This window comes from Arachis ipaensis, chromosome B06 (genome assembly GCF_000816755.2).
Source record: "Arachis ipaensis cultivar K30076 chromosome B06, Araip1.1, whole genome shotgun sequence".
Lineage (NCBI taxonomy): Eukaryota > Viridiplantae > Streptophyta > Magnoliopsida > Fabales > Fabaceae > Arachis > Arachis ipaensis.
The window spans coordinates 96,361,972-96,378,925 of record NC_029790.2 but is presented as its reverse complement, the minus strand read 5'-3'; the positions used below and the strand labels follow the sequence as shown (position 1 = coordinate 96,378,925).

At 40.3% G+C, this 16,954-nt stretch overlaps 1 protein-coding gene across 1 annotated transcript; it reads right to left on the bottom strand.

The window, feature by feature from the left end:
* On the bottom strand, window positions 814–1,640 carry LOC107648306 (hexokinase-1-like; the record flags this gene model as incomplete). Its single annotated transcript, XM_016352229.2, is given in 4 exon segments — window positions 814–944; window positions 1,030–1,128; window positions 1,261–1,416; window positions 1,559–1,640. Coding segments are annotated over 4 exon segments (425 nt in total), but the record flags the coding sequence as incomplete, so codon positions are not given.

The window sequence follows — 16,954 nt, the reverse complement described above, 5'->3', positions numbered from 1 at the left end:
AATCCTAATATGTCCCTATAGCATTTTTCATGCACTAGTTAACCAGACTTTCACACTTAAATTAGATATAGGAGAGGTAAAAAATTATCAAAAAATTAAGACATCATATAATGTTAGAAGAAGTGAATCAGCTTTATTATACCAAATTCAATTATAAATGAGTCATTGACTTTGGAGATTTGATACATTGAATTGTTCTATATGGACATAAATAGAAGAAATTATTAGCCCCTAAAAATGCTTAAAACTTAACACTAGATTAAGAAATACTCATAATTAAAAGCAGAAACTACCTGGTCAGCAATCATTTCAAGTCTCGTGCTTTGCATTAAAGACTTTACACCCACGCCATCACCAAGTTTTTGACTAGCTGCTCGGAACTCTTCCATAGATTTATCAGGGTTTATCTGCCCCAAAAAAAGATTCAATAGAACGCGAGAAACGGTTTCACAAATAGAAACACATGAGAACTATTAGTTTAATATTCAATTCTGTTTCAATCAAAATGAGTACCTTGAGAGCATTTAATGGCGACTCCACTCCTTAAACCGGAACAAGCCTACCACCTGTCAAATCCTAACGAGATTGTAGCATTACACTTCTGAAGTTTTATCCATATTGAAGAACTAGTAAACTAAACAATCAAGAGATTTTTCTTGGTCTCGTTAGGTACCTGAGCAAAAGAGTCGTTTAAGGAGTGAGCAGGGTCAGTTGAAACCACCATAGTAGGGTGCCCATGATTTGCAAATCTCACTGCAAGGGAGGCAGCACAGCTTCTTGTAATACTTGAGTATAATTAACTAGCATGCATACCTGAGTATGAAAGGAACTCTCAACTTGGGGGGAACTGTATCTCCAAAAAAGTCAGCTTCTTCAACCATCTTCAATAAAGCTCTCCTTACAATGTCCCCAAAATACATACCAGAAATCAACTTATCAAATATCTGAGAACAATAGTGGAAGAATATTACAGAATTACACATGCTGGTTAAAGCTTTAAACCAATGACTATAACGTGATGATCTTGACCTGCTCTCCAGGGTTTAAGCTCTCAGCATCTAGAGCTACATCATATTCTGTTAGAGGAAGATGTGAGGATCGGAAATTAACCCACTCCATGTTTATAACCTGCAGTATTTGCATGTAATCAGAGCATGCTTTATACCAGCAAATGGTGACGCTAGCTCTAGTATGACAGTAAAATAAAGATATTTCTAACATGCAAGACAATGACAGCCATAAATAGTATAACCTACTTACCATGTCTCCTGATTTCGGGAGAGGGCCATGCCATTTTGGAATAGCATTTGCACGTTCCACATATGCTGCATTTGTCCCTGTACCAAGGATCACAGCAGCAATGACATCCTGATTGTAGAATCTGCCTCCAGCTAGTGTTCCAATGGTATCATTAACCTAATGCAAAATCACCGAGTTAGTCTGGTGTACAGCCTTATTAGTCCAAACTTTCTATCAAACACAAACTTGAAACCATCATTCTCAAGTCCATATATTAAAAATTATTAATCAATCCTGAAGAGAGGTTAGTGGTACTGACTAGAGCTGAAACTCGCATATCCAAGCCAATTTTTTGCATCGACTTGGTTAGTTCTTCCACGACATCTTCCCCAACCTACAAATCAGAACATAAAGGGATATGTTAAAAGAAAGCAGTTGACTTATGAATGATGGAATAACTCGCCCATCAACTACAAAATCAGACAAGTATAAAGAGTGAAAATTGAAGGATCTTGCTTTGATGACATGGACTCTTGCATCGATAACTCCAACTTTCAAGAACAAGGTAATCAATTGTGTTATATTTTATGAAATGTGTGATAAATTACATGAAAAGTTCACTACTTCTTTCAAGACAAAAATTCAGAGTTTGAAGTCTCAAATAAGATCAATAAAAAAGAATGAAACTGCAGATGAATATTTGGCCAAGATCAGAGGTCTAGTTGATTTTTTGTTAGCTTTAGATTGTTCTTACCCTGAGGATGGATGATCATATCCAAGCGATTTTAGATGGACTCACAGAGGAGTATCATGTGTTCATTTCAGTTGTTATATCAAAATTGGGATCCTATACATTAATTGCATATCAAAATGAAAACACATAGCAACAGTGATGGGTTGGAAAAGCAGAAAATGAAGTTGAAGCTAATTTAAACATCAAATGAACCACACATAAATTTAAACTCAACCATAGTTTGATTCTTCATGCTTTTTTTTAGATAATATTTTCTCTTAATTGTGATGTGCCTTATTTTACAAGTATGAAGTTTTGTTTTACAGTAAAAAATTAAAACATAACTTCACCCAACCTAAAAATAATGAGTCAATTCGACAAAATCTTTTGGTTCCAGACTCTTGAATGCCCTATATTCAATATTGTAATTAAAAAAATTATAAATTCTTTAAAAAAAGAGTAAACTACATTTACTTGGTAATATTACATACAACAGTTTATTGTTTGGGACTAAAATCTTAGTTAATTATTTAAACTCCAAAAGGAGCTAAGTTTATCTACTAGGAACACCCCAAAGCCTAAACTCATTTATCAGTCCTTTTTTCTCTATGTAATACGATTGGATTTCATATATTAACTTGGTTGCTGTGCATTTGGACTTAAGTTTCTAACTTTCTATGCCTAGTGGCCTGAGCTTGTTACAACGAGGTTCTCATTTCTTATATTAATGCCTATGTTGGCTGCTTTAACTAGAGAAAAAACAAGTCAAGCAAAGTAACTAGTGCAGAGGAAAAATATTAGCAGCAAATAAAACTTCGAGACACATAGCTCCACCTGAAATAATTCAATTACACAAATATGCAAAGACATATAACTACAAAATCTAATTATAGATTAGCCACATTCAACATCATTTAGAGAATTTACATTATATGAATCCGCATTGAATCAATCAGTAACCACTTAAGACACTTAAGAAAGACTGATCAACACAGTGGAAAAGCGAGGCCTGTGGGAGAAACTACAATGCATGTGTAAGATCAAAGCAGATAAATCAACACAACTTCAGAGCAAAAATTTAGATGTAAAAAACTCTAAAGGGAGAACCTTGTATATGTGAGGGAACTAGCCTATACAGAAAGATATCCAAAATGGACTCAAAACAAGAAGCTTAAAATAGAAACTAACACCTAACTTACTATATAATATAGAATTGGAGGTTACAAACAAACTATTATTCCTAACTTCACTAGTAAATTAATGTATGCAGACATATGGGGACCATCACCAGTAAATTCAAGAAATGGTTTTTATTTTTATATTAGTTTTGTTGATGCATTTAGCAAATATACTAGTAGTATCTTTCTTTTGGTCAATAATTAGAAGCTTTTAAAGTCTTTAAACAATACAAATTGAGGATGGAAAAGTAATCAGGACACTCCATTTTAGCTCCACAATCTGATTATGGTGGGGAATTTACTTCTCAAGTTTTTACTGCATTTTTAACATTAGAAGGTATTATTCATAGATTGTCATGCCCTTATATTCATCAACAATAAGGCAATGTTGAGAGAAAGCACAGACATATAAAGATAGGTCTATTTTCTAGAAGAAATGGAAGCTAAAAACAGAGAAACGGAAGCCAACTTATTCATTGAGAAAATTATTAACTGCATTTGGATTCAGTCTCACAAACAAAAATACAGAGAAAATAGACAAGCTGTATATTAAATCACAGTTCACAAACCCTAAAACACCACACATCTTCATCAACAACAGCATGCATGTTATCAAATTACAGTTCACAAACCCATATTTCACAGATTGAAATCCCTAAATTAAAACCCCTAAAATCGGAACCCTAAGCCTCTGAAATTTCAGAACCAAATAGAAATCACTACATACCTATTCAATGATGTGAGCACAGAGAAGACGATGATGAGAAGCACGGAGATGACGATGGTGAGAGCGATAGCAGCGACGATGCTGAGGGCGGCGCAGCGACGATCAGTGCAAGATGGCGAAGAGGAGCGACGGTCAGTGGTGCAGCAATGTGGAGAGTAGTGAGTGCAGGTGACTGGTGAGTGGGGGGCGACGACGGTCACTAGCGAGATTGAGAGGGTTTCTTCTTGTATGAGAGGGTCAATGGTGAGAGTGAGAGGGTCAATGGCGAGAGCGACAGTGAGAGGGTCAATGGCGAGAGTGAAGAGAGTGAGTGGGGAGCGACGATCGACGGTGAGCTTTGGAGGCAGGGTTGCGAGGGTTTACGAAAGGGGATGAAGGTCGCGCTTTGGAGGTGATCAGTGAGATTTGGAGGGAGAGGGTCAACGGCGAGAGTGAAGAGAGTGAGTGGGGGGCGACGATCGACGGTGAGCTTTGGAGGCAGGGTTGCGAGGGTGTACGAAGTAGGTGCAGGCGAGGCAGGGTTGCGAGGATGAACGAAGGTGCGTTGTTCTTTGGAGGGAATGACAAAAATGAAAATTTTCACCAAGTGTGTATGTGACTTTGCTTTAAGGGAAAAGAGGAAAAAAATTCACTAAGTGTTAAAATTTTTGTTCTAGACACATTAGGCATCACTTTTAAAACGCACCCAAAACTTAATAAATAGGCTACTCTTTAAAAGCGTCTCCTTTGATACAAAAAGTGAACCTATAGATATTAACCTACGGCTACGCTTTATAAGTGATTTCTAAAATACCTAAGGCTACACTTTTTAAATGATGCCACAATTGTGTATCCTTTTCTCATATAAAAAGGCAACACGGAGAAAAGCGTAGCCTATTCATAGAATAGGCTATGCTTTTCAAATGTAGCTTAAAAAAAGTGTGGCTGAATGGGTATTTTTCTTGTAGTGATTTTCACTGAGAAGACGGATGGTAGCCATTGACGATGGTGATCCACCAACATATAGCTTGCCATGGAAGGAGCCTTGTGTGCATGATGAAGAAGACAGTAGGAAAGCAGAGATTCAGAAGATAGAGCATCTCCAAAACCTCACCCTGTTCTCCATTACTGCAAAACAAGTATTTATTTCATGTTCTTTTACTTTTTACAATTAAATCTGAGAATTATTGATATCCTGACTAAGAGTTACAAGATAACCATAGCTTGCTTCAAGCTGACAATCTCCGTGGGATCGACCCTTACTCACGTAAGGTATTACTTGGACGACCCAGTGCACTTGCTGGTTAGTTGTGCGGAATTGCAAAAGTGTGATTGTGATTTCGTGCACCACCTGGTCACTTCTTTCTTGACAACTTCTAAGATGGTGGGATTCAATCTTCTTTGGGGTTGACGGATAGGCTTTGCTCCCACTTCTAAGTATATTCTGTGCTCACAAACTTGAGGGCTGATGCCTACTATATTCGCCAAACTCCACCCAATGGCCTTCTTGTGTCTTCTCAGTACACTAAGTAGCTGCTCCTCTTGTTGGGAAGTGAGTTCCCTTGCAATGATGACTGCTGGGAGCTTCTGATTATCTTCAAGGTAAGCATACTTGAGGTGGGGTGGAAGGGGCTTTAACTCCAATTTCTGCTCCTGACTGGGCACTGGATCCTATGGAGCTAGTGATAATGGCAAGGTGTCCTCATTCTGTTCAGAGGGTTTCCCCACACTTGGACCATGCTCCATGTGCATCTCTTCTAGTTCCCCAACTTGATTAGGAGTTGATTAAAAGGAGAACCTTGAGTTGGAATACTCAAGTGTTAATCCTTGTGCATAGTTGATGACTGACAACTATAATCTCTAACTCTAATCCTTCTTAAGGAGAGGATTAGGACCTGAGGATATAGCTTGTTAGTTAGTTACTTGACTTTCCCTTATTCACTAAGGGATGACCAGGTAGATCAACAACATTTTAGGATTATACTTGAGGAAATCCAACAAGGATAGAAATTCCAATTAATCATCTCCCGATCAAGGCTTTTAATTGAATTAAATAAATTCTCTAGTTAATTTCCACTGCTTAATTTTATAATCATTTATTTTCCTGCTTCTCAAACTCAAAATTTCTGGGAAAACCTCTAACCAATAAGCTGCACTCTTTTGTCAACTCGTTGGGAGACGACCTGGAATTCATACTCCCAGTGTTTTTAATTCTAATTTTGTGACAACCCTTTTAAATTGATAAGCGGATTTTAGCTGGTTAAGAACTGTACTTGCAACGCATTTCTTTTATTAATTTCCTAACTGGTCAATTTCTGCCTGCATCAACTTTTGGCACCGTTGCCGGGGAGTTACAATAGTGTGCTAATTTATTGGTTGGAATTTATTTATTTGCATTTTATTTTATTTTGTTTTATTACCATGAGCTGTATGTTTCTTTCATTGAATGTCGCGTTCACTGCCTGATCCGAGCTTAGCCACTTTTGATCCTGAAATTGAAAGAACTCTTTCACGTATTAGGCGAGCTTGGCGTCGGTTAGCCTCTGAGGGTGGTGAAGTGGTTATTGCCAATTCAACAGTCTTATCTGAGAGCGAATCTGACCCGCCATTTGAGGAGGAAACAAGCTCCTCTACTACTGATTCAGTTGATTCACGTGCAGGTAACATGGCAGCACCCAGGAGGATTACCCTCTAGGAGGCAGGAGCCCCAGATTTTACCCTGCAAGTGTATCAAGCGCGTCACCCAGATCTGGCTGCAGATTTTGAACTGAAGACGTCGCTAATCAACTTGATACCCAAGTTTCATGGCTTACCTGCTCAGGAGCCCATAAAGCACCTCAGGAATTTCCAGATAGCCTGTTCTACTGTTAGGCGTTATGGTGCAGATGAAACTACTATTCTGCTAATCGCCTTCCCGTTTTCTCTTGAGGAAAAGGCGAGGGAGTGGTACTACACTCAATCGGAGGCAGTAGTTACCAATTGGGAGACGCTTAGGAGGGAGTTCCTGGACAAATACTTTCCAGCTGAAGTTACAGACAGACTGCGGAAGGAGATCTCCTGCATTATCCAAGGAGAATTAGAGACCTTCTACGAATACTAGGAACGTTTCAGGAACCTCTTAGGCTCATGTCCCCACCACAAGATTGATGAGATGGTGTTGATCAGTTACTTTACACAAGGTATGAAGCCTCAAGATAAAACTACATTAGATGCTACAAGTATTGGCTCTCTGAAGAAGTACAAGACGGCGACAGAAGCGTGGCAGCTGATCACTGATCTAGCTGAATCTACCCAGAACACTAGACATAGGACCAACCATCCTAGGACTGTTGCGGAGGTGTCCTCTAGTGGTGAGACTGCTGCTTTCACTAAAGCTCTGGGAGAGGTTCCAATCTACTGAAGTAGATAAATCTGAATCAACAACAATCTCAACCTCCCTCACCCCAACATAGTCAACAACTGGTTCCTCAGAGTGTATGCGGGATATGTGCTGATTATAGTCATTTTACTGATGAGTATCCACAGCTCCAACAAGAGGACAACACTTTGGCAGCTACTCACAAATTCTATGACCACCCAAATCAAGGCTTCTATCAACAAGGCAGCAACTACAACCAAGGTGGGAACTATAACCAAAGTTGGCAAGACAACTCCAACCATGGCTGGAGAGATAATTCCAATTATGGCTGGAGGGACAACTATAATAGAGGAGGCAGAAACAACCAGGAAAATCAGAGGTGGAATAATAACAACAACAGAGAGCAGAACCAGAACCAGCCTTACAGAGCTCCTCACCTAAGGCAATTCCAAGCACCTCAGAACAACCAACAGCAGGCCCCTCAAATCACTTACCCCTCCTCTTCTATTGACAAGTTGCTTTAGTCCCTTGCACAAGGACAAAAGACCATGGAAAGTACACTTAACGGTCTAACTTCAGCTATACAAGCTCTCGTCTCCCAGATGGGATCATCGAATACTTCTAACACTCAACCTGCAAGCTCCAGTGGAATTCCCTCTCAACCCTTACCCAATCCCATGGGTGGCATCAATGCCATCACTTTGAGGTCCGGAACCACACTGCAAGAGAGGAATCTGGAGGAGCCAAGCCCACAAGAACATGCCCCAGATGCAGACATGGTTGAAGTGAAGGATGTTGAAGAGGAAGATGAAGTGCAAGACATGGTTGAAGAAGAAGCAGCTCAACCGAGGAGTGGAGAACCCAAGCAAGCTGAAACTGTAAGAGACGCCATTCCTATCCCATTTCCATACCTTGCAAGGAAGTCCAGGAAACAGATAGAACTTGATCCTAAAATGGTAGAAATCTTCAAAAAGGTTGAGGTAACTGTTCCCCTTTTTTATGTTATTCAGCAAGTACCTAAATATGCAAAATTTCTACAGGATCTGTGCATACATAAGGATAAGATTAATGAACTAGAAACTATTCCTTTAGGTAGTTCCATATCTACTTTAATGGAGGATATACCTGAAAAATGTAGTGACCCAGGACCATGCATGGTTAACTGTACCATTGGGGGTGTAATATTTTCTGACTCCATGTGTGATTTAGGAGCGTGTGTTAGTATAATGCCTTTGTCCATATATAATGCTTTGAGGCTCCCTCCTTTAAAAAGGTCGGCAGCTTGTTTTGTGTTAGCAGGTAAGAGCATTATTACAGTGGTTGGAATTGATGAGGACGTGCTGGTAAGCATTAAGGGGCTCACATTTTCCATTGACTTTTATATCTTGGAGATGCCCCAAAATTACTCAGGGAAGCCGTCATCCATCCTGCTTGGAAGACCATTCCTGAAGACTTCAAAGTTCAAGCTGGATGCCTTTTTAGGAACCTATTCTTTTGAGATAGACGGCCGAGAAATAAGCTTCAATCTGAATGAAGCTATAAAGCATCCCCCGGAAGATCATTCCGTCTTCCAGTGCGACATCATTGATGAGACTGTAGCTGCAGTCCATCAAGAAGAATTAGAAGAGATACACATGGAGCAAGGTCCAAGTGTGGGGAAACCCTCTGAACACAATGAGGACAACTTGCCATTATCACTAGCTTCAGAAGACCCAGTGCCCACTCAGGAGCAGAAATTGGAGTTGAAGCCACTTCCACCCCACCTCAAGTATGCTTACCTTGAGGATGATCAGAAGCTTGATAAACCCTAATTTCGTAATTTATCTTGTGCTTATTTTGGGGGATTTTATTACCTTTTTCCACATTCATTCAATGAAATAGCATGGTTATGTGATTCTCCCATGAATTTCTCTTAAGTGTAAAAACATACTTTTTAGGCTCTAAATTGGTAATTTTGATTTATTTTAATTCCATTCGATGCCTTGATGTGTGTGTTGAGTGATTTCAGGTTATAAGGCAAGTATTGGATGGGAGAAATGAGTAGAAAAGCATACAAAAGGGAGAATACATGAAGAAACAAAGATTTGGAGTGCATCAAAGGACGCGCACGCGCACAAGGCGTGCACGCGCAAAAGAGATCTCACCCATAGACGCGCACGCGTACATGCCGCTTCCGCGCGGATGGAGAAATTGCCAATCGACGCGCACGCGCACATGGCGTGCAAGCGCCAATACTCTTACATGGCCCACTTGAAGGCAAAATGCTGGGGGTAATTTATGAGCTGCCCAGGCCCAAGTCCAACTTGTTTCTGAGGGTATTTCATGCAGAATTAAAGTCCAAGCAAAAGGGGAGCAATTAGTTTAGCCAACATGAGCCTTTAGTTAGTTTTCTAGAGAGAGAAGCTCCCTCTTCTCTCTAGAATTAGATTAGGATTAGGATAGATTATCTTAAATTCAAGTTCAATTACTTGATCTCATCTTGTTTCTTTTATAATTTCTCATTCCTACATCTTGGTTTTCTTAATTGTGATGTTAATTTCTCATTTTGCTCTCTTTTATGACGATGAACTTATGTTGGATTTGGTTTACTTTTAATGCAATTTAATGTTGATGTTCCTTTTTATTGATGAATTGAATTGTGATCTTACTTTTCTTGCACTTAGTAGTTGTTAGATTTTATTATTCTTACAATATATGATGCTTACCTTTATTGCACTCTATGTGTTTGATGAAATGATCCCTTTAATTTCTGAGTAGTTTTGTCAGCTCTTGGCCTAAGCCAAGGGAATTGGGTAATCTTGAGTTATTGTGTATGATCGATTTGGTGATTTGAGAACCCATGGTGATCAATTTGACATCTATTGACGCTAACCCACTACTAAGTTAATTTGTAGGTAGGTTAGAACTTAAGGGTAAATGTGATCAAATCTATTTGACGTACTTCAAGCTTAGGAGTAAATGTTACGTACTTAAAGCTTTTGGGAAGTAGACTTAATAGATTGGCCTCTCATGATTATCAATATTTGGTTTGTTGACAAGGATGGTGATCTCAATTACCCCAAATCTTAGCCAAGAGTTCTTTATTTTGCTTTCTTTATTTTCTTGCTAATTCTATTTTTCTTGCCCTCTCATGAACCAAAAATCCCCCTTTTACCCCTTCATAGCCAATAACTAAGCATTACATTGTTTTCCTAGTGAGACGACCCGCAGTCCGAATACTTCGGTAAATTTTCATTGTGGTTTGTACATGTGAGAACTCAATTTAATCTGATGTGAGAGTTGTTTGTTGGTTTGGAGCTATGCTTACAACGAAGTAATTCTTTTCTATAAGAAAAAAATCTAGACCAACAACAATTTTTGCGATCAAATTAATGGCGCCGTTGCCGGGGACACAATGGTGCTATGTATTGGCTATTGTATATATTGTGAATAGCTTGAATTTTGGTTTGTTTGCTAGTTTTTACTAGTTAGGATTTTATCTTCTTTGTTTCTTATTGTTCTTTGTTTTTATTTTTTCTTTCACTATGAATTCTCATCCTTTTGGCTATGAGTGTAGTTCAAACTATGTTGTAGGAAATGAAAGCTCAAATGAGGATATACATCAAGGGTTTGGAATTCAAGGATGGAAGGAACCTCAAGCTTATGAACAACCTTCATGGCAACAACCTCCTACGTACTCCTATGGGTATAATCCTGATCCTAATGTGTATCAATCCAATGTGTGTGATGACCCTCATTGTTGTTGTCAACCACAATCATCATATGCATGTGATCCCATTCCTCAATATAGCCACACACCATACTCACAAGTCTCACATCACCATTCAACTCCATATGACCATAACTCATACACACCATATCAACCACCATTTGAATCACATCTAGAACAACCACCATCCCCATACCAATACTCCCAAGAACCACAAAATTCGCATACACCACCTCAAGAATTCCCCCAATATGAACCACCTTCCAACATTCACAATCTTTCCTCAAACACTGAACTCTATCTTTCACCACCACCTCCCGATGAAGCCTTCATATTGGAACTGAGAGACCTCAAATATCGCATCTTAAGGCAACAAGAGGAGGATGAAACTAAGTTTAAGGAGCTAAAAGCAAGGATAGCTAGCATGGTAGAAGTCGTGAATCACCTAACATCTCACCTAGGATCGTGTACCCTGAGTACTTCCATTGTTGAATGCGGAGAAACTATCAAGGAGCCTAGCGAGGGAATAAACTTGAAGCTCCAAGGTGGAGAAGAAGAGTTGAAGCAAGAAGTACAACAAGAGGAGAAGATAGAGATTAGTGAACAAAAGGAAGTAGTGGATAGATATTTGGGATATGTTGAGCTCATAAAGGATGTTAAAAAGGAAGTAAAGTTGCGAAAGTAAACGGAGAGTTGAAGGAGAATGATCAGGAAGTGGATTCCACTCCTTGTTTCACTACCCACGCGTTGGCGTACTTGGCGCCTCCGCATCCACTCCATAAGTTCAAGCCATCCACGCGCAAGCTCACAGTGCGCGCGCGCGTCGATGCGTTTTAGCATCACCCAGGCCAAAGGACCCGAGAGTTGTGCCAACTCTGGACCTCTTTTGTGCCTCTAGGCCCAGCACACCCGCGCGGACACGCACTGTATGCGTTCGCGCCGATCCCTAATTCTCCCATCTACGCGTAGGCGCGTATGGCTCCCCCGCGTCACTTCCCTATTTCTGTCACCCACGCGGATGCGCACGGTGTGCGCCCGTGTGGATTTAAAAATCCCATTTAACCAGGGACACAAAATCCCTAACACAGACGCGCCCCCAGCTCCCTCTCTTCTCTAACGTCTCTCCCTCTTCTCCCTCCTTCAGAACCACCTTCCCTCCCCATAACCGGCGAGCCCTCCGGCACACCACCGCTGCCGTCGCCGTGCGCGCCCTCAACCCTCGCTCTCCTTCTCTCCCACTCAATCATCTCTTCTCTGTTTTCTCTCGTATCCAGCCCCTGCTCCGCCACGAGCACAGCCGCGACCCCCATTGTCGCTGGCGCAAGCTCCACGGTGCCACCAGACCGCCGTTCGCTCTGGCCAACTCACTCCTTTGTGCTGCACCTTCCCTTCATCCGCTCCATTCAGTCTCTGTCTTCCCAGGTTTCTGCCTCCCCTGTTCTGCTTCCCTTTTTCTGCTTTATGATAGTTTTGTTAGTTTAGTTAGATTATCTTAGTTAGTTAGTTTAGTTTAATTTAGGTGGTTAGCGAATCTGGGCTAAGTAGTGGATTTAGGATTAATTGAAATCTTTGCTGCTGTCTGAATTTGTTCTGTTTTAGCGAATCTGGGCTGAGTAGTGGATTTTGGTTTATTTGAATTTTTTCTGCTGTGTGAATTTGTTCTGTTTCATTGAATTACTCTGTTCTCTTGGATTATTCTGTGTTCATTTGATAGGTAATGCTACTTGCTTGTGTTTAATTGATGAAGCAACTACTGCTGTTCTTTATACTATTTGATTTGCTGCTGCATTATTGGCTGTTTGTTCCATCCATGTGAATTCATATATATGGTTTTGTGTTTTTAAGTATTGATGAACTCATATGGAACTTGATTTGCTGTTTAAACTTGGAAATAGCCAATTTACTGCTGAGATGCTGCCAGATTTTTCTTAACCATGTTCCATGAACTAACAATGCTTAAATTGGTGTAGCAAACTCTAGTTGATAATTTCTGTTTCAATTAGCACTTTGTTACCTAAATGGTCTTGGAAAATCCGCAAGAACAAGTTTTGGTCTTGCTTATACTCTTTGCTTGTTATGCATGATGATTTGTGTATAGGCATTGAATAGTTTGAATGAATGACCATAATGACCATAATTTGTGACTTCCTTAAAATGTCAGACCTCTTTTGCATAAACATACAAGTTGAAAGTTTTTAATCTGTGAGGCTAATTGATTCACATGTTCATGCATAATTGACATTAAGCCACATAGACCATAAGGTTTTTCACTTTTTTCTCAGCTTGTAACTTGTATGCATTATTGAATTTAGTGTTGAAAAAAAATTCTTGATTGATTTTTTTTTTATGATTTGACTTAACCAACACAAGTTCATTTGACTCTAGTGATCATTGCATTGATTGATGGTTTGTTCCATATTAGTTGTTTTCTAGCTATACCATATTTCACCATCAATGACTTGATGCATTTCGTGATTGTGAACATGTTTATATTCTTATTTCGTGTATTCTCTTTTGAATTGAACTAGTAACCACCATATCACTGATTTTCAAACTGATTTCTAACTTTAACTTATTTAACCAACTAATTTCTTTTAGTTTTCAACCTAACTCTTTTTATCATTATTTTGGATATGGTGTTTCCTAAGCTTGATGAGCAAGTAATGTGCAAAATATGGTTTGAATTCTTGGTCGGAAGTCTGACCTGCATTCCGAATTCTGTTTGCTTGTATTCCAAGAAATCTCCTTTCTTTGATTCACTTCATGAATATGCTTTGCTTTGAGTGCTTTGTATCTATTTGGCTATCTGCTTATATTGTATCATCTCTGTTTTTCAGGATTTCGGATAAAGGAAAGGCTATAGCCACTACTTCCAAAAAGAGGAAGCGCTCTAAGGCCTCTACCCCCTTTTCCCATGCAAATTATGCTAAGAATCTGCTGAATGAGGTGGATAGGGAAAACCAGTTGCTACCATCTACTGACCAAGTAAAATTCCCAAACATCTATTGTGAACTTCGCTTCTCCAACTTCCGGAAGAAAAATTTGAACATTGAGAAGAAACTGCTTCTTCCCAATGATGTGAGGCGTGCCATTAACACCCGAATTCTGGAGTTAGGATTGGACTTTGTTGATAGAGATTTGGGGAGGGTGAACACTTCGTGGGTGAGAGAATTTTATTGCAACTTCTTCCGAGCCAATATTGATTCAGTTCAGCTGAGGGGTAGAGAGATTATGATCACTGAGGAGGCTATTAGAGATGCACTGCGCTGCCACCATCATCCTGATGAGACCTGCGCCTATAGGCAGACAGAGGTAGCTATCCTCTCCATGACCTTTGACTATGAGGTGCTTAAGTGCGTGATTGCCACACCAGACGCTCCCTGGGTGATGGATTCGAACAACAAGAAGCCTAAGGGGATGCGCTTTGCTTATCTGACGAGGGAGGCCAAGACCTGGCAGCATATCTTCGCCCACTATGTTTTCCCCACCACTCACTTTTCAGAGATCCCGATGGATATGCTGGTTCTGATTGGGTGTGTGATGGAAGAGAAAGAGGTAAATTTCCCCCGACTGGTCAGACATAGTATGTGGAGAGCTCATATTCGCGGCTTGCTACCCTTTCCTACACTGGTCACCAGCATGATCGAGCTGGCAGGTGTCCCGTGGGAGGATGATGATATGACACCACCACCCCCAAATGATGATGACAAGGAGACTACCATTCCATGGGGTGGGTGGGTGCACGAGAAGCCCCCACCCAAACGCCGTTCACGAGCCAGAGCAGTGGAGGAGGCAGCTCAGCTGTCATCGTCAGCAGCAGTCACAGGACCCCCTTCTACTTCAGCAGCCGCAGCATCCTTACCACCACCACCACTAGTACCTGAGCCGACTTATCTGTTGGTGCAGCACCTTCTTCGCTTCATGGAGCGCTTCGAGTGTCGTGTCATGCGACGTCTCAATCGCATCGACCAGGTGTTTGTATCACAGGACATCGAGCTACCGCCGCTCCCAAACTTTCCAGCTTTCGACGAGCAGGAACAGGAAGAGGAGCTGGTTGAGGAGCCGATCCATCAGGATGCACCTCCAGAGACACAGGCCACCACTGAGGTCCAGCAGCCTCCTGAGGATCCACAGCCACATCCAGGGCCGCAGCCAGACCTAGTCCCACAGCCTGAGCTTGAGGAGCCCGGCACGATTGTTGACCCCCATCCCGAGCTTCAGCAGTAGCATCGAGGACGATGCTTGATTCTAAAGTATGGGGAGGTCACCGTTCGTGACCAGTGTTTACATTTATGTGGTGAACTTTCGGACATCTATTTATGTTTTCTGCTACTTTATTTTATTTTGCACTTTATCTTTTAGATCATTTTGGGATGACTGTATATATTTGCTATTGTAGATGCTCTTGTTTCGGTAGTTGCACACTTTTAGTATATATATATATATATATGTTTTGCATCTTAGTTGTTGATTGTGATTAGAAAAGTGTTTTGGATTGTTAAAAATCTAGTTGACCTTTTTATATAAGGATTGTGTTTTGATTGAAAAAGGGATAAACTAGGAAAATTTTTTTAGAATTTTTCTTTTGTTTAGAATTGTTTAGGTTGTCATAGGTTAGGTGGGAAGTTTAAGTCAATCAAAGATTCAAATCTCAAGTTCACTTGACCATATGCATCCTACCTTGACCCCATTACATGCATGAAATAATTGTTGATTGTTAGACGAAAAAAAATCTTGGAAAACATGATTAGGAGAGAATTGAGTGAATCAACCCCATACACTTGAGTGACTAGAGCGAATACATATCCGGTGAGGGTTCGATCGCTCAATTACATGTTTCCACCCATGATCATCTTTTCTTGCAAGTTTGTGAACTCTTTTAATGATTCGATCCAATTGTGGTTTGCTTGATTGCTAATACCTTGGCCCTTGTGCATGTATGTGTATTTTTGGAGATTGATTTGTTTTGACTAAGCCATTGCATCATGTAAATAGATTGCATATAGATAGATTGCATTTAGTAGTTGCATTGAATAAATGTTAATATCCTTTGCTTCTTCTTGATTTTAGCATGAGGACATGCTTAGTTTAAGTGTGGGGAGATTTAATAAACCCCAATTTCGTGATTTATCTTGTGCTTATTTTGGGGGATTTTATAACCTTTTTCCACATTTATTCAATGAAATAGCATGGTTTTGTGATTCTCCCTTGAATTTTACTTAAGTGTAAAAACATGCTTTTTAGGCCCTAAATTGGTAATTTTGATTCATTTTAATTCCATTCGATGCCTTGATGTGTGTGTTGAGTGATTTCAGGTTATAAGGCAAGTATTGGATGGGAGAAATGAGTAAAAAAGCATACAAAAGGGAGAAGGCATGAAGAAACAAAGATTGGGAGTGCATCAAAGGACGCGCACGCGCACAAGGCGCGCACGCGCAAAAGAGATCTCACCCATAGACACGCACGCGTACATGCCGCTTCCGCCCGGATGGAGAAATTGCCAATCGACGCGCACGCGCATATGACGCGCATGCGCCAATACTCTTACATGGCCCACTTGAAGGCAAAACGCTAGGGGCGATTTCTGAGCTGCCCAGGCCCAAGTCCAACTTGTTTCTGAGTGTATTTCCTGCAGAATTAAAGTCCAAGCAAAGGGGGAGCAATTAGTTTAGCCAACATGAGCCTTTAGTTAGTTTTCTAGAGAGAGAAGCTCCTTCTTCTCTCTAGAATTAGGTTAGGATTAGGGTAGATTATCTTAAATTCAAGTTCAATTACTTGATCTCATCTTGTTTCTTTTATAATTTCTCATTCTTACATCTTGGTTTTCTTAATTGTGATGTTAATTTCTCACTTTTATACCAAAGCTCCCAGTCATCATTGCAAGAGAACTCACTTCCCAACAAGAGGAGCAGTTGCTTAGTGTGTTGAGAAGACACAAGAAGGCAATTGGGTGGAGCTTGGCAGATATAGTAGGCATCAACTCTCAAGTTTGTGAGCACAGAATATTTCTAGAAGAGGGAGCAAGGCATGT